General features: G+C 43.9%; 1 protein-coding gene across 1 annotated transcript; it reads left to right on the top strand.

The window, feature by feature from the left end:
- Nucleotides 1-2282: 2282 nt before the first annotated feature.
- LOC142019289 (uncharacterized) lies at nucleotides 2283-26673 on the top strand. The gene is made up of 4 exons (XM_075005945.1): nucleotides 2283-2299; nucleotides 11566-12922; nucleotides 13950-14046; nucleotides 25726-26673. Exons 1-2 carry the CDS (start codon nucleotides 2283-2285, stop codon nucleotides 12674-12676), a joined length of 1128 nt encoding a protein of 375 aa, XP_074862046.1. The 3' UTR covers nucleotides 12677-12922; nucleotides 13950-14046; nucleotides 25726-26673.
- Nucleotides 26674-27373: the final 700 nt, after the last annotated feature.

Raw genomic sequence — 27373 nt, forward strand, 5'->3', positions numbered from 1 at the left:
CTGTGCCCCACTGTAATGGCAACTGGGAGCTGGCAGCCACTCTCTAATCCTTGTCTGCCCTGCCCTGATGAAAGTGACAGCACCAAGGACTCTGATCTCATTTCACCACTGGTATAAGCTCCAAAACAAGCTAAGGAGCAGATACAGTCAATCTCATACTCCCTCCTACCTGTGAAATATATCACCCTCTGCTTTAAACACACTACTGAAGGGTGAAGTGATGCAGGAGCTAATGACACCACCTCTGCTGGTTTCACATACAAGGAGATTCCACCTTCCAGAAGAAGTTCTGCGGAAATCCCCAGTTAGTTTCTTTTCATTTTACCCCATTGTAAAGTAGCGCATGGAATGCTTGAGAGCTGGGGAATCTGACCTACTATGGACTTAAGGATGGGGAAACTGCAGCATTTAAATCACCACCCTGCCTTGGTTAGCTTACTGAGCAGGTGTGTAGTTGCAAGACGCTCCCTCGCTTCCCACCTCCACATGCAGCTCACACGAGATCTAAAGTAATGAGAGAATACACCAGCAGCCATCACTCCCATTTCCATCTTTGAAGCTCCTCAGGTTGTGTCTGGGTGCCTGGTTTGAAATGGAAAGTTAAAGTAGTCAAATGTTTACATATCTTAGCAAAAAAAAAAAAAAAGGCTCTATTAGTATCAATCTGATTGAAATTCCGCTCAAATCTAGGACTTTAGCTCAGTGATCAATGGATGGTCATGAATCTCTTTAAGCAGAAGGGTTTTGTTATTACAAAACGATAGTATTAGAAAAAACTTGCTATGAACAAGCACATTTTTATTGACTCAATAGCACCAGCAAACACTGGGTGAAAAACAGTTCATTTTGTCCATCACTGATTTTTTAAAAGCCCCAACTAAACTGAGATTTATAGCACAATGTCATTAGATTACTATATGTTAAATAAAAAAAAAAACCCACAACAACTGAAAACCAACCATTGCAAAGCCTGCCAGATGTTCCCACCCCCGGCCTTAAATAACCTGGTTATTAGCAAGAGTCTTCATCCTACAGCAGTGTGGGGGTTTAAAAGAGTCAAGGAAAACACTTGTATTTCACTGTTACCCACCTTGGATATTCTATCATGAGTCAGCTACCTCTGTTCCAAATGAGATGCCTCAAAAAATCATGAGATTTTTTAGAAAATAATACACCGTGTGTTCCTTTTATTTTCCCTATCAGCATTTGAGATTTTAGGGCATTCTTGGGTCATGTTTTTAAATGTTTTCTCAGCAACAAGGAGGACTAGAAACTTAATTTTCCAAGGAAACCTAAGATTGTCAAGTAAACATAACTCTAAGTACAAGGACTTTTTACCAAAAAAAACCCCACCCCCACCCTGAATATTGCAAGACTCACCTGAGAAATGGCAAACTGGTATAACATTGTGTAACATTTACTGCATTCAGAATACACTTTGCATTAAAATACAATTTGAAATTAATAAATATTAGATGAGAAATACTCATGTAAATTTCAACATCTCTACAGTTGTGGGTGGTGCTGGCTTTTTATCTTGCCAGCTGACATACTCTGACTCAGAGAAGTTTGGAATATTACTTATTAGCTTCAGCCCTATGCTTTTCCAGACACAGCCCCACCAGCTGGCTACCGGGAACCATGTCCCCACCCAGGAGACATGAGCAGCCTTGCAAACCCCACAAACCTTGGGCCAGAGAAAACCAAAGTCAAAGGACTGTGCTGGTGGCAGCCTTGGAGGCTTGCCAAGAATAGCAGTGAAAAATGAGGTGGAACAGAAAGCCTGCATACTGAATTTGAAGCAAGAAGAGCCAGAATCTTACAGCACAAAGATCCAGGAATGAGGTCAGACTGGGACAGTAGTTGGAACCGAGTGCAGGCTACAGGCAGAATTCTGGCTGTTTGAAGGCTTGCTCCAGCTGCCCTTGAGTTTCAGAAGGCTTCTAGCCATAGTGCAGCACTAACATCCAGGGCTTCTTCACTTTGGGTCACAGCCTCTGCTGGCTAGTGAAGCTCCAAACAGTTGCAGGTGCAGAGGTCATTACACCACACCTATCCCAGATGTCCACAGAAACACACCTGTGCAGCAGAGCAGAGTAAAGGTCTGCAGCATGCAGAGGGCATTAGTCCCCCATGTCACTTCCCCAAGCTGGATATTCTCCTCTTCCCCCAGCTTTGGGGTTGATGCCACTACCTTTGAGTTGTTTTGTGTTCCTAACCTAGATGGAAGAATAGGGTAATTTACTACCTACCAGCCTCTCTCTCCTTGCTTCCTGGGCATCATGTCTGAAATGACTCCGTAAGTGCCTCAAAGAAGGGATCACCAGTTTTCATCTGCCTATGGAAGCTCCTAGCCCACTCTTCCATGCTATAAAATGATAAATAAATAAATGAGGGCTTTTTGTTGTTTTTATTTCTTTGTAGGCCACAAAGTGCAAAACCTGCTATATTTAATTCTCTGCCTGGAAGAGCCAGGTTTTGCACATTTAAGAATGAACCTCTAATTTTAGCTTGTTCCATTGTAAGGGAAGTGTGTGTGAATCAGAAACGGTTGTGCGATGTTACATAACACACAGTATGTGCTGCAAGTCTTAGGGACGCAGCGCTGAAGCGAGGCTGGAAGCTTGAGCCTTCCCTCTGAATTTCCGGGCATTGTCGTTTCAAGACAGACCCTTTACGTTATTTAAATGCCAGGGGGTTTATTTAATTAGAAACTGCAGTAGGCTGGTTATATAATGTGATTAATTGCAGTATTAGGAGTAAAAAAAATATAGGGCATACAGATCTTCAACATTCACATGCAAAGTCATGTGTGGGAGTGAGAGAGACAAGGGTGAAATGCAAGACTTTTCTATCTGGTTATGAACTGTTGATGGGGGCAGTGATTTATCTCCTGTGTAATTTAATCAGAGTAATGAGCAGGTAGCCACAGGGGTTAAAAAAAAGCATGCTAAGGACAAAGGAGTAAATGAATGCTTCTGAGTAGGCCACAAGCAACTTCATAGCTGTGCCAAACATCACTGACAGTGAAATCTGGCCTCCTCCACGAAATCTAGCTAATGTAGAGAAGGGGCAGGGCTGGGGGCTCCTACCACAGAACCATTCTGTCCATAGGAAAATTTGGGGTGGCTGACCTGGGTCCCACACTTCAGGGACAGGAAGTAGTCTGGGGGATAACCAGAAGGGTCAGGGCTGGCAGCAGGGGTCAGGCCCACCCTTACGAGTGGTAGCAGGAGCCACAGGAATCATAACAGCACAGTCCTTGCCTACGTCACTCTGCTCCCTGCCAGCCTGGTTTCTCTTTTTCACCACAGCAGCAGGAAGCAGAGGGTTCTGGCCACAGCCAGTTTGTTTCTATAGGGAGATACACATCTTATAGAGCTGGAAGGGACCTAAGGAGGTCATCAAGTCCAGTCCCCTGCCCTCTGGGCAGGACCAAGCACCATCCCTTTTTTTTTTCAGCCCAGATCCCTAAATGGCCCCCTCAAGGATTGTGGTCACAACCCTGGGTTTAGCAAGCCAATGCTCAAATAGCCGACCTATCCTTCCTGACGTGGCTGGGAGCCAGGCTTGGTGGACTGGGCTGGGGCACTCCGCTGCCTGCCACCACAGCGACTGTGTCAGTGGGGGGAGCTGACTTGTGCTGTCGACACCAGGCTCCCCTATAATCCTCTAGGTTGTGTCACTCAGGGGAGGTAGAATGGGGTCAGAGCAGGGGCAGGAAGAGGAGCGATGGAGATGGAGCAGGGGAGAGCTCAGAGAAGGGGTCACATGGGGTCAGGGCACAGGAGAGGCGAGAGAGGTGGGGTGGTGCCTGGGATGGAGCAGGGTTTGTCTGGGGCCCTTCACCCGCTAAGGATGGCAGTGCCCATCATCCACTGAACTCCAAATCAAGAGAGCATAAGCGCTTGCACATCCTGTGGTGGAGCAGTCCAAGAACAACTTATCTGTCCTTCTGGGCATGCAGGAAAGGCAACAGAAGGCTGAGAAGTTTAGCCTATGTTCCCACTGCAGAACGGAACAGTTATCAGCCCAAATGAAAGCAACATTTGGGCTTCAGCCTGTACCCCTAGATGGGCCAGTTAGTTTGGATGCAAATCACCCCAACTTGGGTCAGAGGTCTGTGTATGCAGATGGAAACCAGACTAGGAGCAACACCTGAATAACAGCCTGAGATAACTGCAGCAAGGACATACCCTTGTTGGGTTTCAGTCTATTCCCACTGAGCTTCCTTGTTGGCGATCATGGAGAAGCCAAGCACTGCGTCAGCATGGAGTTTAATGTACTCTCAGTGGGCCGAGATGGTCTGTTCAGAATAAATGTATAGACGTTTATACTCCTAGTACTCATGGGCAGCTTCAGCTTCCATAGCTGTGAAGCCGGCATCATACATAAACATTAAGACTAACTCAAAGCACGTAAAAGTTGTTTACCTCACTGTTCTTGTGTAAGTTCTTATTCAATAGCTGTACTAATATGAAAAGTGTTACAGAGAGCAGTGGTTCCCAACCTTTTCACTAGCATGGACCCCAATCATCACCCAAACTCTTTGCTGACCCACCAAACAACCCTCAAACTGTTCACGGACCTCCCGCACATCAAAGCCAATTCTAACCGCTATGTATACTTCATGAAATGAAAAAGGAAACCATATCACAGATTTTAGCATGGCAATTAATAACATTTCTGGAAGATATTTAATTTAAAAATAATAAATGTTTGTATTCGATTATTTATCTTTTACTTTTTCACAGACCCTCTGCAATACTCTCAGGGACTTGCAGAGGTCCACAGACCCCAGGCTGGGAACCAATGAATAAAGTGTAACAGGAAAACATAGTTGAACTGGCTTGTAAGCTGCATATTGCAATAATTTTGAATTAGGGTTTAAAAGTAAAGACACCTTGAACAGGTTTCCTTTTACATAAAGAGTGGAAATTGACCAATGAGATTCATGCCACATAGCGGTTTTTCCTGGATCATGGAGACAGAACATTTCTCAGTCCGTCTGTATACATCTTATGTATTTCCAGAGCTCTCTTCCCCACGATACCACAGCCTTATATATACTCTGATCTACTTAGCATTTGATGTCATCCTTCCTGATACAGAAGACAAGCATCATTTGAATACCACTTCTTCTTCACTACTCAACTGTAGACATTGGGCCAAATCCTGAAGACCTTACTCCATTTTTACATGGGTAAAATGCCTATTGGAACCAGTCAAAACTTCCCTCGAGTAAGAATTTGCCCAGAATTTGTAATCTATGCCAGAGAAAAACATTCAGGTGTTGTATCTTTTGTAACAGCTTACACAATAATAATTCTCAAGAAATTAAAGCTAAAACAATTAGGGACAAACTAAAATCAAGGATGCCTGTATTAAATCTCATTAGAAGTCACCCTTTGTATTATTGCCCTATGTAGCAGCCAAAGTCTCATAAACACAGCAATGTAAGGAGAGTGCAGAGAGTGTTTTCTTCAATACTTTTCTGTTCTATACTTAGCAAATGTCAAAGTTTAATTAAGGGATGTCAAAGGAATAGAAAACTGCCGTGAGATAATCACCGCCTGCTGCTAGATCTGGGTTGAGGTGAAGACAAGTGAGCAGGGCTATCATGCAAACAAGAGACTACTGAGAGTGAGCAGAGTTCAAAAATACAACTGAGAGAATTTTTATTTATAGGGGTGGGCTGACGCAGCTCTCTGTGTTGCCCTTTGCCGATGAACTCCTCTGTCCCTGTCTCTCCTTTGCAAGTGCTCCTGGGCTCTCTCACATCTGTTATACCTACACTCAGTCCCATAGTGTCCTTTGAAGGGAGCTCATGCCTACACATGGGCTATGGATACACTACAGAAATCTGTTGACAGAAGTCGCAGTTGGAAGAGATTTCCCAACAAAGCTTCTGTTGACGGAGTACAGCCACGTGCAAAAGCCAATTGGAAGAGTGCTCCACTCTGTCGACAGAGCAGCTGGACTGCCCCTCTTCTCTCTCGACAAAACAGGCACCTGCAAGCATCTTTGTGGAAGCCCTGTCTGTCGCAAGAAGCCCCGCCCGACCCGGGTGTCCACACAGCTTTTTTTGTCAAGCAGTGTTATGCTTCATGGCTGAGAGGCAAAATGCTGCTAGAGAAAGGGCTGAGTTTTGTCAACAAACTACCTTTTGTGTGTGGACATTCCTCCAGCTTTGTCAGCAAAACTTGCTAGCGTAACTGTAGCCATGTATCCTCTTATAGGTATCTCAAAGCTTTTACTAGCCTCTCGTCTAAGTTCCCACACACAGCACTGGCCTGGCTGCCCTCCTACTGAACCAGGATATTTATGTAGATGTAAACATTCTAGAAATATTTTGGATACCCTAATGGACACCAGGCTAAACCCTAAACAACTGTCCCCTTACAAAATACTCATAAAGGCCCATGGAAGTCAAAGGCTTCTGCAGACTTAAATGAGCATAGGTTCAAGACCCGTGTGAAGGTCTCAGCTTAACCTAGCCTTCCCACCTCTTTCTTCATTCCAGATCAGGGTTCCAGGCCCTTCCAATCACCGGGACCTCAGTTTCTAGTAGCTCTGTGGCCCTTCTATTTTTTTTCCTGCCTAAAGAGCAACTTAATCTTATTCTAGTCTCCACAATAGCTGTACTACTGGTTTCTCTGCCTTCTCTGACATGGGAGAGAGAAGCTTATCTAATTCCTCTTCTACACGTTCTCATTTCTAAAGGGAGCCAGAGGTGGTTTCCTTTTCTTTGTAAAAATGCTCACAGATGTATCCTGCATTGCTCAGGTCCTTGTGGGGGCTCCAGCTACAGGAGTCAGGACAGGGGGTGAGAGGCCCAGGGCAGGGTTTGAAGATAAAGGAATCAGAGCAGAGGTAGGGGAGGGGGCAGGGGCTCAGGGCAGGGACTGTGAGGTGCAGGAGTCAGGGCTGGGGTGTGTAGAAATCAGGGCAGGGGGCTAGGAGATGTTGGGGGCTTGGGGAAGGGGGTGGGGATGTGAGGGGTGCAGGAGTTAGGGGAGGAACTTGAGAGGTATGCGGGGGCTCAGGTAAGGGTGTGTGGTGCAGAAGTCAGGGCAGAGGGTTGGGAGGCATGAGGGAGCTCGAGGCAGGAGTTAGGCGTGCAGGAGTCGGTGCAGGGAGTGGGGGTAGGAATCAGGGCAGGGGACTGGGAGATGGGAGCCTCAGGGCAGGAGGTCAGGAACACAGACGGACAGACAAACAAAGTTTCTAAAATTTGTAGTAGTGTCTTCAGATAGGTCTGTGCGCTTGTCGAATGCACCCCCCGTACTGTGGCAAGAACAGCTACTTTATTTTCACACCCCTTCAGCCCATCTGTGCCCCCAAGACTCCACGACACAAGTTACAGTGATTAAACAGGATGTTATACCCTGGTGGGAGCCTATGAATTCTGCCACCAAACTTTAGATCTAATTAACCTGGTTTTCCAGACTTCCCTCCCTTTGCAAGGAGGTGACCTAACACAACTCATGGGGTTCTTCTCATTTTCCAGACCTCAATAATAGGGTATCCCCACAACATGCCTGCCAACACTACACAGAAGGTAGATGTTGTCCCAGTGGCACCATGACCTTTGCAGAAATTTGATGATGCCCTTTTCAGTAAGGGTTCATCTGCAATCACTGCTTTATCTGAGGACCCCTAAAGACAACTGCAGGTATGGAGGCCAGAGGAATTTCAAGAATTCATTCGGTAAAGTAGGATGTATCATTTTTGTCTGATGAGGCCGATGGAGCGCAGTGCCCATTTTTCACTGTGCTACTATTAGTGACATTTGCATACTCAACAAAATAATTTGGCTATGCATTCTATCTGACCCATGTTTTCACTTGCAAGAGTCAGAGATTGGGAAAAATCAGACAAAGCTCTCTGAAGTGAATGTGCACAATATATTTAGCAGTAGATAATAGGAAACACAGAACATATACTGGAAAGGGACTTACATACATACATTTTTTTTCACACTGAAAAGCTAGTGAACATTTTGAGCCCGGAAACAGGTTTAGAAGAAGTAGGACTTTCCTTAGCTTTCCCCTTACAAATATATCACTGAATATTTTATAGAGAAATGCCTCAGATTCTGATAAGCTAAGTTTTTTTTTAAATCCTGCTGTTTTTATTATCGAGCTGATTGACTGACAGATTTCTTTTATGTCAAACACACTAACAAGAATGTGCATTTTTTTCAGTTCACACCTGTAATTATCATTAAAATAAGGACTTTGGAAGGATACAACTTTTCTTAATGAGAGAAAAATCATCATAGTTGGACACAGAAAAGAGAAAGCTGTCTATGCAATCGTAAAATATATTTCTATATAAACATAAGATCTAGAGTATCCAACAAACTCAGAACATGCCATCTTCATCCTCCAACACATATATAGATCTGCTCAGGTGACCACCGATAAACCTGGGGAAGGAGAATGAGAGGCAGTGGGTAAAGGGAACATGGATGAGCAAGTAGTCAAGTGAAGGCCAAGCTGAGAGTGACAGATAGATCTGAAGAGGAGCTGACAGAAAGGAACTGGGGTTGGCTAGGCAAGGGGAATGGGAAGACAAGGCCAATGGGCCTATTAGGTCTTTTGAATCATGAGACTGGGACTGGTTTGAGAAGTCTATGCAGTGGAGACTGGGTAGGTGAGGAGACTGGAGACTAAGACGATGAGCTCGAGGTGGGAAAGAGACAAGATAGGGACAGCACAGAAGGGATGACACGTCCGGGAAATGTACAGAGGAGTGTGTAAGTACCAGAGCACATGCCCCGCCAAGAACTTATAATAGAACCATGGCGTCCTGAGCCTCATTATTCCTTCTCCACTAGCAACTATTTGTGAAAACCAATGGCAAGGCATCTCATCCCCCGCTGGTGCCAATCCATGTAGCTGATAACAACCCTTTTGCTGCTATTAGATACTACATTAGCTCAAGTGGCAGAGGGCTGTACAGTGGATCGAAAGGCTCCCACCCTGCTGGTAACCTATGGGAGTATTAACATCGTGTCACAAGACAGTTTTTTTTTCTAAAAATGCAAGACATTATACACACAAAACGTTAAAAGATCACATAATATTGTAACGCCAACCACTCAAAAGTTAGAAAATGCTATAATTTTAAAGGTGCCTCGGAAACCACAATTTGGACCCTTTGTGCTTTTTTTATGATACAGTCTTCAATTATACGATCACGTATTTTTATATAGGGCCTCTGATTCCCCCCCCCCTTTTTTTTTTTGGTAGGGTTCACACCAGAAGAGCGTTTTTAGGAGGATAATTGCATTGCAGATGTTTACGAGGAGCTCTTTACATGTTTACAGGGCAGTATCAGAGAAAGTGTAAAAATGCTCATTGACACAAAGCAGAGAACTGTGTCCAATTTAAACTACTGGTGGAATTTTAGCAAGCAGAATGTCATCTTGTCCAATGGAATACCACCAAAATACCTGGCTAATACCTTTTACCCTGAAAAATGAATGGAAGTTCAATGTCTGTCACAGATGCAGAAGGTTCTCATCTGCTCTCCTACTGTAACAACTCCAGTTCCCTCAGTGACCACATCCCACCCACCTCCTGCTCTCTTGTGCATACACCCTCTTCCTTTCCCTCTTCTGCTTAGCCTCTCACACTGCTCTGGCTCTTTCAGCTTATAGTACAAGGATGCTTTAGGCTAGTCCATCTTAAGGAGAAAAAAAGGAAACCTCGTCCTTGACTCCACTTGCCTCTCCCAACATCACACCATCTCCCTAGCTGGAGCTGTGCACCAGGGCAAACTTACTTTCATCTCTAATCCTTCTTCCCCTTCTCTTTTCTCCCTATACTTTATCTCTGGGCAAGCACAAATTCAACTACCGTCTCTATGCTGATGACTCAGGGCTTGGCTATGCTTATCGTGGGATTGGTGCTATGGTGTTCAGTCCCATGGGAGAGTGTCAGTTGAGAAGGTCAAGTGAAGTCTTGCTAAATCAACCACCGATCACTTTCTTGTTGACACTCTGCTCCACCAGAACAAGAAGCATAAGGGAAGTCTACAGGAGAGATTTTCCTGTCGGCCTCCTGCAGTGGAGACCTCACAGTAATTCAGCCTCAGGTATGTCAACTCCAGCTACGGTATTCATGTACCTGGAGTTGAGTAAATTAAGTTGATTTTGCCCCATTGTGCAGACCTGCCATCACAAACCCACCTTTCACCTTTCCAGATTAAAATTATGGTCTCTCTCTCTCTCTCTGGCATCTCCTCATGCATGTCCAGCCACGAGGGCCTTCCCCATGCTCTTTCTAATATCTCCTTTCTCATTACTGAGGACACCACCACCATCCAGCCTGTCATGCACACCTGTATATTCAACAAGAGCTATCTCTAGATCCTTACATCCAGGATACCTTTAAATCTTGCACATTCTTTTTTACATAACATCTCTAAACTACAGCCTTTCCCACCGATCCACACAGCTTAGCCCCCAGTTGGGTACTCATACCAGAACCTGTTATTGCAACATCATTTTCGTGGTTTTGGTAAATGTGACTTTGCTTCGCTTATGCCCATTCACACTATTGCTACAACTATAGTTTTCTTAGCCCATTCCTGTGACCAAGTCACCCCTTTCTTTGCATCCCTCCCCCTCTTTCCTCTTCTCTAGTACAGCAAACATAAGGTCACGGTGCTTACTTTTAAAGTCTGTGATAGCTTCAGCCTACCTATTATGTCTCATTCCCTATCAAAATGCCTCCATGCTGCCCGCCTCCCCTAGCCAAATTCTCCAATGAACACCTTAATGTTTCCTCCCATGCTGCCCCCTCAAACACTGGGGGAGCATCCATATGCGTTCACAAAGCTATCCCATTAGTGCCTTCAAATGCTATCTTAAAACTTTCCTTTGTGGTGCTCCCTGCAAAAACCTTGTCACCTGTTACACCACTGATGTGTTGAGACCCCCCTTCCCACCATGCAGACTGCGACTGGCTTATTGTACCCTTCCAGCTGTCACTAACCATCTCACCTCTTACGCAGAGGCTATGTCTATGTACATTACAAAGAGCTTTTGAAAGAAGCTCTTCTGGAAGATCGCTTCTGAAAAAACTTCTTTCAAAAGAGAGCATTCACACACAAAAGAGCGGAGCAAAAGAGCGATCTGCCCTTTCAAAAGACAGCATCCACATAGCCCCCACTCTTTCAAAAGAACCGGCCAGGGATCAAAAAAATCAGGCCCCGTGAGGACTGCTCCTCCTAAAGAAGAGCCCTGAGGAGCGTCTACACCCCTCGTCTTTGGAAAGGGGGCGCTCGCCCTGCCATGGCAGAGGAAAAGCGCTTTTCGAAGCAAAGCCGCAGTCTTCTGACTGACTTTCCAAACGCTTTGTGTGTGTAGACGCTCCCAGGGCTCTGCCAGCAGGGACGCAGCCAGACTAAGTTTTCCGGGGGGGAGGGGGGGCACCTGCAGCTGCTCTTTGTTCTCGGGACGGGTGCTGAATGTTCTGTGGGTGCTTTGTGGCGAGGAGCACCGCGCACACAAGCTCTGAGGTACTCCAGGCACACCCGAACCCGGCTTCCCAGGCGCCAGCAGTGCCCAACCCTGCTCGGAGGCCTGGCGCTGCCGCGCTGCACCGGGAACCGCGGCACAAGCCGCTCTGCCGCCCCCTCGCAGCGTGGCAGGCAGCAGGGAGGCGCCCGGCGCCTTTTCTCGGCAGTGAGCTGGTTCCCCAGCGGCTGGAGGCGCCTGGCAGCCGAGCGGCTTGTCACCAGGCCCGGGACTAGCGCTGAGGAAACCACTGCGAGGGGCCCGCCGGGCCGATCCATCTCTCCCAAGGGGCCGGCGCGTCATGGGGATTCCGAGCGGGACCGGATCGCTCGGGGGCTCCCAGGGTTCGCTCGCCCGGCCCGGCCCGGCGGGCAGCGTAGGACGCGCCTGGGGCGGGAGCCAGGGCGGGGCGGCCAGGCGGCCGCTGCAGGCGCGCCGGGGGTGAGGGTGAGCCAGAGCGTGACGTGTCCGCCGGCTCCAGCGACAGGGAGAGCCGGGCCCGGGCGGGCCGGCCACGTGCGCGCTCCCCCGACTCGGCTCGCCCGCCCCAGGAGAGGGAACGAGCCGGAGCCGGGGGCGGGCGGCGTTTCCCGGCAGCCCTGGCTGCGTGCGGCTCTGAAGGCGGGCCCGGCTGCGGCCGAGCCGGGTGGGGAGGAACGTGATAGGGGCCGGCCGCTGCCCCCCGCCCGGCAGCCAAACCGCGTCCTTCCGCACGTCGTCTGCTCCCCGTGCCCGTGGGCTCCCGTCCAGCCCTCCCGCAGTCTGTCCCCCCTCCAGACCCGCTTTCTGTACCCTCTCCGGTCCGGGTCCTCCTCAGTTCAGCCCCTCCGGGGCCTTCCCAGTCCCAGGATCCCCCATTCTTCAGTGCAGCCCTTCGCCACCCCTTCCTATGGCTCCCCAGATCTCATCGTGTGCCCTGCAGTCTGCTGTGCCCCCCCAGCCCCAGTGCCCCTTCCGGGTGGGGTCCCCAGGGTGACCCCCAACCTGTCACTTTTTGCCCATGTCCCCTCCTGTGCCCTTTCCTGTTTAGGGGTCTGGCCGTGTCCTTTCGCTCTCTTCCCCACTATCTGTGCAAGTTCCCCTCTCTCACGTGTGTGTAGATGCTTCCCCTGTCCCTGCTTGGTCATGAGCTTCTCCCATGCCTGAGGGTGTCTTTTTCCCGTGCCCCCCTAAGAGTTCCCATTTCTCCTCTGCCCCGATGTGTATTGGGAACTCCTCCCAGTGGCTGCCTGAGGATTTTCCATGTTCCCTGAGCACCACCGGTAGGCTTTGGCAGGGAAAGCACATCTGGGCATCCACTGACTCCCTTTTATCGAAGGCACTGAGGGACGCTCCAGCACAGAATTGGGCTTGCCCTTGTGACTGCACTGGCACTTTTCCAGCTACCAGACTGTAAGTAAGGTAGGGACAATCGTCCTAGGCCCTCTCTCTATGACCTAGTAGGAACAAAATGAAAAGTATGGTATGCAGTGTTGTCCTAATCCTGAAATTTAGTGCAGAAAGTCTTCAGACCACTGTGCCAGCCTACAACACCATTATAGAGTGACCCTCCTAGATCTGGCTCAGACCTGCAAATCCAGAACTGAACTTACAGCAAGATAGTATGAGAGACTTAAAATGGTTGTAGCATTAGGAATACTGAATCTATGAAATGCTGGGGGTTCTCCAGGCATCATTATTATCTCTATTGTTTTTTTTTTCAATGTTACTTTAAACCATGGTGTTTAACCAGTTCTGAAGCTATGATGAACTAATCACATTATTCTGAAAATATATTTATTGTTCAAGCCAACTAGCCATACTCAATCAGCCAAATAGTCACAATAGGCTAGCATGTTGGAAACCACAGCTTTAAAATAAGAAGCATGAGCATTTCTGGTGGCTTGCTCTTGAATATTTGGTGGCACATTAAAATCAGTGCAAATTTGCATGCTACTTTTCCTGGCAGAAGACAAAGATACAACACAAGGGATTTTAGTCATTCCTTCTATCCTGTTGTACAGAGTCAAGGAATTTTTATTTTAAAGAATAGAACTGTTCATTTAATTCACTTGTTGACTGTGAAACGAACACGTGTTATGTAAATAAATATGTTGGACTTATTTATGGTAGAAGTATGCTATTCTCACCTGTCGCAACCGCAAGTCTTCATATCTTGCCTACAGAACTTGTCTGTTAATCTGCAGTGGGAGTTTGAAGTGCAACAAGTTTGGAACCCCCAACAGCCTCCTTAGAGGTTACTGCTGTGATTTTTTTTTTAAGAATCTATTTAATGCTCTTTTGGCTTCCTTATGCCTGGAACAAATGTCTCTGTGTGTTGGTTGACCCAAAGCTCACTTTTCTGTACCATTTACTATTTTAAATACAGCAAAGTCGTGGCATTCACGAGTTTAACATTTGTGAATTCAATTTTTTGCAGAAGCCGGACTCCCCTGCGTGATACTGGCAGAGAAAGGTGTCTCACCCGGCCCCTCCATCATGGGTCCGCTGAAGTCCCCTGCTGGCCGTCACTCCAGGTGAGGTCCCACTCCAGCAGCCTCAGCAGCTCTGGTGGCGCCAACACATTCCACACCACAGCAGTGGCCGCCAGTCCCTTCCTGGCCTATATAGAGCAGGGCATCTGACCCTGCCTCCAGCCAGGTTCATGGTATGGCCACCGACCAACTCCCCACAGCCCTGCTGCCAGGCTGCTCCTCTCCCCACGGCTGCCTGGGAGCCCGGTGAGTTCTGCTCCCCCAGCTGGGGTAAAATGCGATAAAATGATATTTGCCGAATGATATTTGCAAAATTCACTATTCGCGAGGGTTCTCAAAATAGAGCCCTCGTGAATGCTGTGACCCTACGGTACTTAATGCAGGAACTTATTGCAAATTCAGAGGCGGAGTAGTTCAAACAGGCAGACTGCACCCTGGCTTACTCAGTGTTGTGTAAATTAAACTTCTCTTATCTGGAAAAAGTCTGAGGGCCAAGTCAAGTGTACAGTCATAAAAAACAGCTGGACTGACAGCAATTTGTATGTACTGTCTGTCTGTTTATCAAACAACAATTGTTGTGCCAGGATGTGGTTAGCCTTTGTAGCAAAGAAGTACAAAGAGATTTCAGATGACCTCTTGCACATAGATTGTTTCGTGTGAGAAACTAAGCAGGTAGCTTTACATTAGAATTGACCTCTCTGGTCTCTTACCCTAATCCCATGTTTTTTCCCATTAGCTGATATTTTAGCATTAGTTAAAAATATAACTGAGCTCAGAGTGTTACAGTGAGTTGAACTATGGAATAGCCTTTAACCTTATCAAAACTGTAAAGAGGTTGAAGTGTATGGCAGTGTCTACACTAGCCCCAAACTTCGAAATGGCCACGCATATGGCCATTTCGAAGTTTACTAATGAAGCGCTGAAATGCATATTCAGCGCTTCATTAGCATGCGGGCGGCCGCGGCACTTCGAAATTGACGCGCCTTGCCGCTGCGTGGCTCGTCTCGATGGGGTTCCTCTTTGAAAGGACCCCGCCTAGTTCGAAGTCCCCTTATTCCCATCAGCTCATGGGAATAAGGGGACTTCGAAGTAGGCGGGGTCCTTTCGAAAAGGAGCCCCGTTGGGATGAGCCGCACGGTGGCGAGGCGCGTCAATTTTGAAGTGCCGCGGTCGCCCGCATGCTAATGAAGCGCTGAATATGCATTTCAGCGCTTCATTAGTAAACTTTGAAATGGCCATTTGCGTGGCCATTTCGAAGTTTGGGGCTAGTGTAGACATAGCCTATGATTGTTACTTTAAAGCCAACACCTCCAGCAACAAGCTCTGGGAGTGCATGTTATGTACAAAATTGTAAACAAAACTCTAGCTTTAATTCATAATATTCTGAGCACTGTTGAGGGTGATGGATTAATTTAGAAGCTATGATGTTCCTTTAAAAAGAAAGTTTTAGACCTGTTTAGGCCAACTGTTGCTAAGTAAATTCACCATAAATTTCAAGCATATCTGACACTTCAATTAGATAAGTACTTGTTCTTTCCAAATGGCCCAAGCATGCCTTTGCATAATATACAAATATTATGCCCACAGTAATCACAGACTGTCATGTTTCATTGTTCACATAGAAAAAAAGTTGAAACTCCAGTTGGGCATTCACACCGCAAAGTGTGCAAATGCATGAAACAAAACCAAACGTTTATAAACTTACGGAAGAAACAACAAGGCCTTATTTAGGCCTCTCTGCAGAACTTTGTTACGTGCTGCTGTATGCACCTGGCATCTCATTGACTTCTGATAAGTTTGTAAAGCAGACTGAGGATTTTTGTGCACCACTACTGTATAAAAACAAGGGCACCTGTCTCTGTTAGGTACAAGCCACACTAATCATAGATATTTGGCCCAAGTTGCTGGAATATTTTAATAGAAATAGCCACAATTAGACACCAGTGCACAATGAATGTCTTTTTTGAAACAAAAAAACAAATGCCTTTGCTTCACTCCTCTAGTTTAAAGTATTTTGGCCAATGCTGAATTATCCAGTAACAAAAGTCAATCTAGGTAAATACAAAGAGGTACAGATCACATAATTAATGTTCCTGCAGCAGTGGCAGTGCAAGATAAAATAAACTTCAGTCCTAGAGACTAAAGTTATGTTTTATATTTTAAAAAATGTTTTTGTTTGGTGTGTCAGTATTGAGGAAAAGGTGGTAGGTGGTGCTGATCAAATGAAATAAACAGGAATCTCATTGGCCAGATTTTAACTCAAGCATATACTTTGTTAGGTCAAAAGGAGAGAGATTTCCCCACTTCCTGCTATCCCATTTAAGTATGTTCACATGATTACAACATCAAGGGAGCTTGAGAGTGCGGTCATTGTCCATTTTCCCCATCCAAGTAATTATTAAGAGTATTAAAGCAGGTTTTTGCATGGAATGGGTTTACCTTGTCAGCTCAATAAATGAAAGAACTTTGAGGGGACTGACCTTTGGATGTCTCTCTAACGTCTAGTTTGATCTCCCTGTCGTGGCAGAGCAAATTCCTTAAGCTGTCACTTAGCATTGCATTAGCCAGTATAAAAACCAGCTTGTCCCAGTTAAAAATACAAGTATGGATAAAGTAAATACAGCTGGTTAAGTTACAATGCATTTGATTTTTACCCCATAATAGTAGTGGTGTTCCAAAAATTTGCCTACCATTAAGCTAGTTTAGGACAAAATGTTTTGTTTTGAATGCTTCATCAGTGTCTAAAAGCATCAAGGATTTTGACACAATACTAAAAAAAAGATTTGTGGGATACGAGTTTTAAATTTGAAAATTGTTTTCTTTGAAAACATTTCAATACAGTGGTCACATAACACCAGTTGACTTTTTTACATTTAAACTTGTTGCTATTAATTTAGTTCCTCCTAATAGCAGCCTTCCCACATGAACTATGTTGTCTCCATCTGCAATTGGCCTCTTACTTGGCTTAGCCAGGCAAAAGAGAAGCAGACTACATGGTTTTGCTTGCTGGAACGTTATGTTGAAAGTCAATACAAGTTTTGTGTGCATACTCCTTTGTGTGAGTAATCACGCATCATCTTCCAGATGAGTTAAAATGCGAATAAAGAACAATACTAAGAAAAGTTAGAATACAAAAATCCAGCATATGTGAAAATGTACAAGAGCATGAAACTTTCTAGGGTTTTTGGCTTTTATATGTATCTGTTGGTTAAAATATGAAACAGGATCAGGAAGACATCTGCATAGTTTGTAGGGAAATATGTGTCTAGCACATGTAGCAGTCCCAAATAATGAAAGAGATGAGGTGATAATCACAATGTAGAAATATGACGGATGTTAATATGGCCAAATGTCATAGGCAAGGATCATCCTTTCCTACTAAAATACATGCAGAAAAGAATCAGTGTATTGAGGAGTGGATAATGAAAGTTGCGGTATGGCTATGATCTGAAGAAGTGGGTCTGTCCCATGAAAGCTGATCACCTAATACATTATTTTGTTAGTCTTTAAAGTGCTACTGAACTGCTTTTTTGTTTTGATAGAATATAGACTAACACGGCTTCCTCTCTGTTACAGTGAGCTACTATTCCCAGTTATGCAGTTTTTCAGCATCTTCCATGCAAAATGGACTAATGCAAATTAACACTGCTGGGTTTCAGCTTGAGTGGAAAAACAAGTTAACTTTAAATGTGAGCTGAAAATAGACATGAGGAAAAACAGTAAAAGCTGAACATCTTTAGAATTATAGTAAACTTGCATTTCCGGCAGCCCCGTGACTGGGAGGTTGCTGGATATTCAAGTATTCTGGATAACAGAAAGGTATATCTAGAAATGGATAACACTAAAGAAAAACCAAGATTAGATATTAAAAAAAAAGTATGCAGAGTATTGTACGTTTATACTCTATTTGCTGTATTTATTCTTATTTACTTTCACTATTCTGTAACTATGGAAAAAGTAACTAACATTTCCTTATGATTAAAATGCCAGTTATTTGGGATGATAGAATGCCGCATATGAAGAGAGTTTACTTTTATATGTTGAATGTCACACACAATGCAGATTAATGATGGCCTGTACTGGTAAGATTTGAATTAAGAAATACACATTATTTAAAAATTTTATTTATAGTTTCAGAAATTACTGAGATAAGTCAAAGAAAATGTAATATTTATTATCACATGGCACTTTTCACGATCTTGCACAGGTTTAAAAACCATCAGAGCTACAACTTTTTAGAATTAAAGTTGCAACAAAACAGAGTATAAAAATTCAGACAGTAGGAAAACAAAGTAGCAAAATTTGGTGTATCTTATATTGAGAAACCCTCATTCCCTGCCAATGTAAAATAAGGCACTCCTGGTTTAAATTGTTTTGGTTTTCTAAAAGCTATTTTCTGTTCTACAAAGTTCATCCTTTAAAAATGAAAAGTAACGTATGAGGCAGGGTTTACTCTATGCCTTTTCAAAAGTAATTTATAAATATTAACTAATTCATCCACAGAAAAGACAAACAAATACTACTGATTTTGTTTTCCAAAAGGGGAAACGAAGACAGAGGTTAAAGTCATGCATAGAGTCTGGGTTAGAATCAGCAATCCAGCTCTGTGCTCACACCATGATCATGCATCTCTCAGTCTGTTGCAGTCAGTCGTGAAAAGGGATGTGAAGTTCTCATTGTTGGTTCATTAAACAGTGACCTTCAGGGGGTGTGGGTGTCATGGGGGTCCAGTGAGAGAGGAAGTTAGAGAGGTGTAAGGACATGGAGTGAAGGCCTCACGCTGTTGAAATCAATGGGAATTCTGCTACTGTCTTAAGTGGGGCCAGGCTTTCATTCCTGTTTTTCAGAGGTGCACCTGCTCCTCCTATTCATTAAAATTAGAGTTGGGAGGTGTCAGCATCTCAGAAGGACCAGGACTAAAGCTTAAACTTTTATCATCACTATTTAGGTGCTTTCACCAACACACAACACAACCTCTGCCCCTCTCCAGAACGATAGATTTTTCTGATAATTTCACAGTCCCCCTGCCCCAGCAGTGTTAAGCAACGTTTAGTTTTGACTCTGTGTAAAACAAATGTTTGAAAAGTAAGGTATACCTCTCAGAAGGCTAACAAAGGATTTGTGACACTAGGGCTGTGGCCCCACTCTATGGTAATGTAGCACTTCAGGATATGCTAATGACATGCCTCCGTGAATATGCAGCACCTCATGAGCATAATGTCAGCTGCATGCACTTCAAAACTGCCGGTTTCAGAATGCACACCACCTGTGTAGCCGGGGGGAGGGGGGCTTTGAAACGACGCCCTGATATCAAAGGCCCCTTATTCCCATCTGATTTTGAAATGATCCCTCACCCCACCTGATTTCAAAAGCCCCCCCCCCACCCCCCCGGCTACACAGGCAGCTGTATTTTGAAACCGGCAGTTTTGAAGCACGCGCTGCCACCATTATCCTAATGAGGTGCAGCATGTTCATGGCAGTGCCTCCTTGGCATATCCTGAAGTGCCACATTACCATAGCCCCTCTGAAAGGAGGGCTAGTGTGGCCACAGCCTCAGTGGTAATGAGCACCGGAAAAACAATATTGAGCATGCCAGTTAAGGAATGAAATTTGTGTCACACCAGTTGGGGGCTTTTTGTTGTTTCCTGTCTGTTTCTCATTATGTGTAATGGTTATAAAATGACTGGCATTTTCTGATCGGAAGGTGAGACACATTACTTCAATCTCATGGGGTCAGCGGCAATTAGTTTACAAACCAACCAAATAATGCCTTGAGTACAAAGATCTGGTGTGGTCTTTATGTTGATGAGCAGTTTTCTTACAGTGGGGCAACCTCCTGAACATTTTATTTGCATTAGTTTCACAGCCCTGAACAGAGCCACAAAGGTCTAGATACCAGCATGCGTTAAAAGATCACTACAGGTTTCGTTAAGCAGGGTAAGACTGATGACTTGCAGTTTTTCTATCTTGGCATTTTACAAACTACATTCCAGAGATGATGTAATGTATGACCCCCAATGTAATTAAGACTAGCAAGACACATATCAATTTTCCAGCAGTTATAGTACAGTAAAGATGTACAAAGGTTGTCTGGTCATCAGCTGAGTACAGCGTAGCCAGTTGAGGAGGAAAAGGCTGACGAATTTGACATTTAAATACAAACAGTAAATGTAATGTCTTGAAGGCTGAGGAGTTGTGTTCTTCTGAGTATCAAGTAAAGGAAGACCATAGTCATTTTATTGGACAACTTCGGAGAACTAGTTTTTAGGGAGTGTTTCTGTCTTCAGGAGATGGCAGGTCTGCATCTAGCTCCTACTCATACTTTATGCATAGGTCTGTCATGGAAATCTATACAATGTAACCAAAGGACCTAGAAGTAGTTAACGCCAAGTTACATTTTAGCTTAATATTCACATCAAGTAAGGTTTTTGTCCAAGGGTTATGCAGCAGAAGAGGACTTTGGCCACATGCTTTCCAGCCTGTTTAGTGACCGTGTTATGTATTTTCAGACAGGTGGAGGTATGATACGACTGAATACACTTCAGTGTGATTCTTCCCAACCATGGTGGTATACATAATGGGCCTTTCTTCTAAGTTATTAGTTGTGCTGATTAATTTTGTCTACCTGTGTCTTGTATGACACTGCTTCATGTACCACATATCTTTATTTAGGGCTGGGAAGTTTAAGTTGTTCCCTATATTTTTTTCTGCTTACCACCTGTTCATAGGGGTCTAGTTGCCCCCTGTGAACAAGGATATTATCTGTACTGACATACTGTCATTAGCACCTATAAAATCTGCCCCAACACAACTCTTATTAGAGATGGTATTTCATAATCCTGTAGTTTTCTAGTCTTTTTAAAATAAGATCACCCCCTTGCAGCAAAATTCAGGCTGTACACACTGAGTTTGAGGGTAGGTGTTGAATTCAGGAGAGAGCATGTCTTTTTTGTAGAGTATTGTTAAGATGAATATTTTATTTAACCCAAAGGCTTTGTCTCTGAGGGCAAACCAAAGCTGTTTTATAGAAAATGGTGTATTTCCACAAGGACAAGATCTTTGACGCTAGATGCTATATAGGCTAGCAGACAAATGTATAATGCTATTCAGGGGCTGGAACATGGTTAGAAAAATTCAGATAGGAAGTAAGATGTATATTTTTAACAGTGAAATCAATTAACCATTGAAACAGAATACAAAGGACTGTAGCAAGTTCACCACCACATGGAACTATAACAGCAAGATTGGATATCTTTCTAAAAGACATAGGATGGTTTAATTACTGATAAGCAGGCTTGATGCAGGAATCATTGGGTAATGTTCTATGGCTTGTGTGATGCCAAAAGTTACTCTAGATTATCATACTAGTCCCTTAAAATTTATGAATTGCATGTTGATTGAAAGCTCAATAATGTCAAAATAAGGAAACATTTAGGAACATGTCAGCCACAACAGAACCCTGAGAGTTAGCATTTTCTGCAGTATGATTTGCAAGTATAGTGTTACTTCTGTCATTCATACTATACATACAGTAGTTTTCTATAGAGATACTAGATTATATTTCAGCAAGTTTCATCTAAAGACAGTGACATGAAAATAAATGGAAAACTGCAAAGGTCAATGGAATTCACAACTATTTCCACTTGTATGAAGCTATCGACACTGTACTCGTTTTAAAAAAATTATAACATAGGCTATTGGGATGGTTAGTTAACATTGTTTGTGTTGTATATTTGTTCATATAGTGCCATAGGTGGAAACAGATAGGAAGACAAAATGTCTGCATCAAGGAACTAGCAATCAGAGGGTCTGGATTCTACACCCTTTCTCTAGCGGAGAGTAGCACTTACTCATTGGCAATGGAACCACTTTCATGAGTAAGTATTACTTACCATGCAGGAATGGTGCAGAATCAGTCCCTCAGTAAAACAGAGGCACTAAATACTTTTCTCCCAAACGGGGGGGAAAAAAAAAGGACCAAGTGCCTGAGTGGGCGCAGATAGCATCACATTGATAATGGGTGATGGAATGCTGAAGAGGTAGGAGTGAATTCTAAGGAGGGATCTGACAGATGATGGCTGTTCAAGTATAAAAGCTGGTTTGAACTAAGCTCTGGTTTTCTTGCCTTTTTTAATTTATAATTTTTATTTTGGGGGTGGGGATTCGTAAAGGGGAGAGAGAACATGCTGATTTGGAGATTTCGCCAGCTGTTAGCTTGTTTATGCATATGTAATAACTACATCCTGTGACTAGGACAGCATTTAAATTGCCTAAGACGTCCTTTGATTTGGCATAATTATTCAAGTAGTTTTAAGGTTGTTTTTTTTTTTGTTTTTTTTTTTTACCCCTTACTGTGCTGTAATTTCACTTCCAAGCATCAATATTGAAACGTGCTTAAATAGTATTGAGCAGAGTGCCACAAGTGCCCATGAGATCATCATAAAAGTAGGATAAATAAATGCAACTATTCTTCTAGTATCCCTGGTATATGCATCACACTTTAATTCTTACAGAATTCAGAAAGTTGAACATTCAGAAAGTTGAACATGGAATTTGAGTGCAGTTTTAGTGTGACTTCCATATTTGGCTTTTCTTTCTAAGTTTATTTTACTTTTGGTTAGAAGTGTCTGAAAAAGGTGATATATTCCTACGTGCTGACATGAGTATTGTATGTGGCTTAATGCTGTAGACTACTGTTGGAAAGATATTTGTCACTATAGATTTTGGTTGTCATATGCAGAGATGACATGCAGATCTCCCCTTTGAAAGATTGATAGTCATTTTGAGATACATCCACCCACAAAAACCACAAACATGCTGCTCTACTCAAATCTTTACTTTAACCACTACTTTGTGATGCAAAACTGGTGGAGTTTTTGGTACTTTTTGTTTAAAATGAAATGTTTGTAGGGGTTTTCCAGCATCTTTGCTGGTTGCTAAAAACAAATCAGCTTTGTGCTATGGTAAGGGACACAGTTAGTTTACTTTTAGACATGTTTGACATTTATTGAATTACAATATTGAGTCTGAACGAAGCTGGATGAAATTGTCAAAAATATCAGACTGAAGGATTTTTCATCTCCCTGCACTATTTACCACTTCTCACCAGTAAAAATGTCAGCTTCGCATTTTGGAGTATTTGTACGATTTCTTTAAGAATCATCCTGTCATTATTTAATTATTTTGTATCAGTCATATCTTAGAGTAATAATTATGTCATTAGTAAATGCAGATATATGACATTAAGCACATGAGTCAGGAATACACAACTAAGGACTATATGCTGCAGAGTTTGAGAAACCAGTCCCACAATGATCAAAATCGTCTCATTTTAAAAAAGGAATTGTGTTAATCAAAGTGTGTGTGTATTATACTGCTGCAACTACTTTTAATGATCATTTTAGTCATTTCTCCAGGTGATCCACTGTGCGTATTAGTTTTTATGTACCATTTTAGGCATGTTACAAGTGTCCAGAAAAATTAGTGTCGAGTTGAATCACAGAACAGAGAACACAAGATAGTGTCTTCAAGTGATTGTCATGTAAACATAAAAAGAAAAGTACTCCAAATAGGTTTCTCTTTTTCAAAAATACTATAGTCAATTTTTAAAAAAAATATCAAGTATGTGTGTAGGAGCATTTCCCAGTCTTCGAGACAAGCTGAATTGTTACGTGGAGCTATATTATGACTTGACTGACAAAGTATCAATCAAGACTCCATTACATAAGAAGGTATCCATCACACAAATTCTATCAGGAGTCCCTGCAGAGAGCATACAGACAAGACCGTAATCCAAATTTTTGTCACGTTCTGTACCAGTTTGCTGTAAAATAAGTCTAGACTGTTGTTGCAGCAGTCTTAGGACTACTGCATTACAGTTATGTTTTCTAAACATTTTTGTATTGCCTTGATTAGCATCTGTTTCACTAGAGAAGAAAATTCAAAGCTAGCAATTCAGCCATTGACGAAATTCAGCCATCGACGAGGAAGAAGTGGAGCTAGTTCCTCCTATAAATTTTCATTAGTAAAACTAGTAGATTCTTTATTCCTCTTCAGAAGGGCACTTTTAGTGTAGTCACAAAGTTATTTTAAGACAAATGAGTATAGCTGCAAAAGATGGAAATCTTTCTGAAAGTTCCATGACTTTGAGAACTGTGCTGTGCAAGTGCACTAGGAGGCAAATTGGAACTTGAGAGTTCTCAGTTGTTGAACTAACTCCCTTTGTAACTTTCATCAAGTCACTTACATTTCAGCTGTGGAAAGTGAGAGAGATTAATATTACGTCTCTCTCGGGTAGTGGGAAGGAGGTTATATCTTGTTCTTGTTGCTCCCCTCATCAGTTTGTTCACATCCAACTAAAATGGCACGCCTGTAAACCAGTTAAACAATTACTCATATAGATTCAGTTGGGGGGAGAAATTTGTGTTTTGTTTGAAAAATTCTTGGGCAGCAACTAGAAAGTATGGTGTCATTTCATGTCCTAAGTAAATATAAAAAGCTGTAGAAGTATTTTACATTTTAAAGCACCATTCCCTCCCTCTTTTACCCCCCCTCCCCTTACCTACCAGTCAGTGAAATGGAAACTAAGTTGTGGGGTTCATCTTATTAAGGAGGAACATTGAGCTTGGCCTCATACACATCAAGAAGGAAGGCCTAATCTCTGTCCGTGACTTCTGTACTGACTGTAGGGTGTGGTTTGGCAGTAGTAGTTTTGTTCCTGGAAATTGCCTTTTGCTGGTAAGTTATTCCCCTGAGTTAATAAAATTACACAGCAACTCCCAGGGCTGTCCCTATCAGTGCTGTAGTTCTACACAGCCCAGCACCAGTACCCTCCATCACAGCCATGTGTGTGTGCATGTGTAGAAGCTGTGGGGGCTAGGAGCTAGCACTGCCAACTCTCCAGGACGGGACACAATTTGCTGCAATGGTTTTGGATACAGAGATTTGGCAGCTCTGGAGAAAGGCAGGGAGTGGCACAAGCATGGGCTGGAGATAAACAGAGCTTTGAAGGGGAAACCACCACTTTTCAGCCTTCGGCTACATGGCTGGCCCCTGCTCCCCAGTTCCTCCAGCTCATGCTTTTTATAGCCACCTGCTGAATGAGAGGTGGGTGCAGCCTGTGGAGGGAGGGAGAGCGTAGTGGGAGCTGGAGGTGGGGCTACTAAGCTGGTACTGAGTCCTAGGGCGGGGGAGGTGGGAGCCACTAAGCTGGTGCTGAGTCCTAGGGTGGGGGAGGTGGGAGCCACCAGAGCCCATCCTCAATACCCAGTTGTATAGAGCACCATGAAATTTAGGGCAATTTGGTGCCCCAAATTTCAGGGTTCACCACACAGCTGCATGTTTTTCATATGGACTGGGACAGCTCTGTCAACTCCACACCTGTTTTTGGATTTTATACACAAGATATCAGTTCATTTCAGATCTCCCTTTAGGAAGGTTTATCATACTGTTAGGAAAAAATATACAAAATTTCATACATTGTCTGGTCTATAGAAGCATAGGAGTCTTTTAAATAAAGGGTCTTGGTTCGTCTGTTTCTATTTATAGTACAGGTAGGTACCAGCGCTGTCTCAGGAAACTCCTAAATATCTCAAGGATAGGCACGCAAACATTAGCATCCTGGAAGAGTCAAAGGTGACCAGCATTGAAGCCGTTATTCACCATTGTTGTCATTGGACTGGTCATGAGGCCCAAATGTCTGATCAGTGCCTCCCAAAACAGATTCTGTTTTCTGAGTTGGAGGAAGGACGGAGGAGTATTGGGGACCAGAGGAAACAATATAAGGACGTGCTGCAGGCACAAAGTGCAGCATTGGTGTCGGCCCTTGGAAGAACCATTGCCAGTGGAGAGTGGTAATCTGTGAGGGTGTGGCGCAGTTTGAGAGGTCCTGCCGCAGTGCATACGAGGAGAGATGGAGAAGAAAAGAGCAGTTAAAAACTGCCTCCTCCCCTCCAACAGCTGCCCTTTCTGTGATAAGACCTGTGGCTCCAGAACAAGGTTGATGAGCCATCAACAGACTCACGAATAGCAGGGTGGCATGAAGACATCCTACTTGTTATTGAGTGACTGCCAAGAGAAGACAGGTAGGCATAATCTGCAGCATTTGAACCAAGAGATGGAATCCCCTTAAACTTGGCTTTGATCAGAGCTTTAATTTGTTTCCCATCACTGTTATTTATTTGTACGCTGCGAATGCCTAGAAGAGCCAGTCTTTGTTATGGCTGTGATCCAGCACCAATGGGAGTTTTGCCATTGACTTTATGAAGGAGATCTTTTCTCTTCTCCTCTGGGTGGGTGGAAAAATATGAGAATATGGAAAACAGATTGAGAGGGAATGTAGGGAAGAATGGCAAATATTACTGGAGGGAATATTCACTACAACAATAAATACAAAAGTACAGTAATCGCCTGAGATACCCGCATTTCAAATGTACATCTCACATTTATGTGATTGGGGGGGCAGTGCTGGGGTGGGGAGACTCTGCAACCCCACAGCTGGAAGCGCCCTGCCAGCAGAGCCTACCACGAAGGCCCTGGCCAGGGGCCCCTACTGCCCCACAGCAGGGAAGCAGCCAGGCTCCTAGCACTGCTTGTGGGACCTGAGAAACTGACCAGACACGTGGTGGGGAGACTGAAGCAGCCTGGCCCCTGGTTCCTGGCTCCCTCCAACTCTGGAAGCCAGGAAACTGACTAGCTCTGGTGGGCTGGTCAGTTTCCTGGCTCCTACAAGCTCAGGGAGCTGCAGCCTATTTCCCATTTCCTCTCAACCTGTGCAAAAATTTGAGTTACTTGGGGGTTGCAGGAACACAACCCCCGCATAACTCAAGGGTTTACTGTACAAAAATGTTTGGTGCATACGAAATTCCTATTTGTAAAACTCAACCAAATTTTTTGGTTAAATTTTTTTTGAGGGGGAGAATGAAGAGCAGAAAGTAAACCAATGCTGTTGCTATATTAGGAAAATTAAAAAATGCAAGTAATAAAATTACCATAAAATATCTCTGGTTACAGTAGTATTAAGATCCTCCCCAGCCATGTCTGGTCACTGCAAATTATCTGATCTTTCATTATGACTTAGAGCAGTGGTTTCTATCCTTTGCAGACAACTATCTTTTGTACCAGATTAAGAACCTATTAATTGCAACGCAGCTAGTTCCTGCTGCCTCCCAGTCAAGTGTGTGTACTCTGGCCTGTTGTGATTGCTCTTGAGAATGCAATATCTACCTTGGTTTGTAGCGTATTTTAAGCTCTGGTGCAGGTTTGAGCTTGCATTACTGAGAGGGCAGCAGGCAAAACTGTTGCTGGGAAATAGGTTAAAGGTTCCTCATCAGAGCAAGGATGGGAAACCTTAAGGTATCTATCATAAAAG

The sequence above is a fragment of the Carettochelys insculpta genome, chromosome 11 (genome assembly GCF_033958435.1).
Source record: "Carettochelys insculpta isolate YL-2023 chromosome 11, ASM3395843v1, whole genome shotgun sequence".
In the NCBI taxonomy this organism is placed as follows: domain Eukaryota; kingdom Metazoa; phylum Chordata; order Testudines; family Carettochelyidae; genus Carettochelys; species Carettochelys insculpta.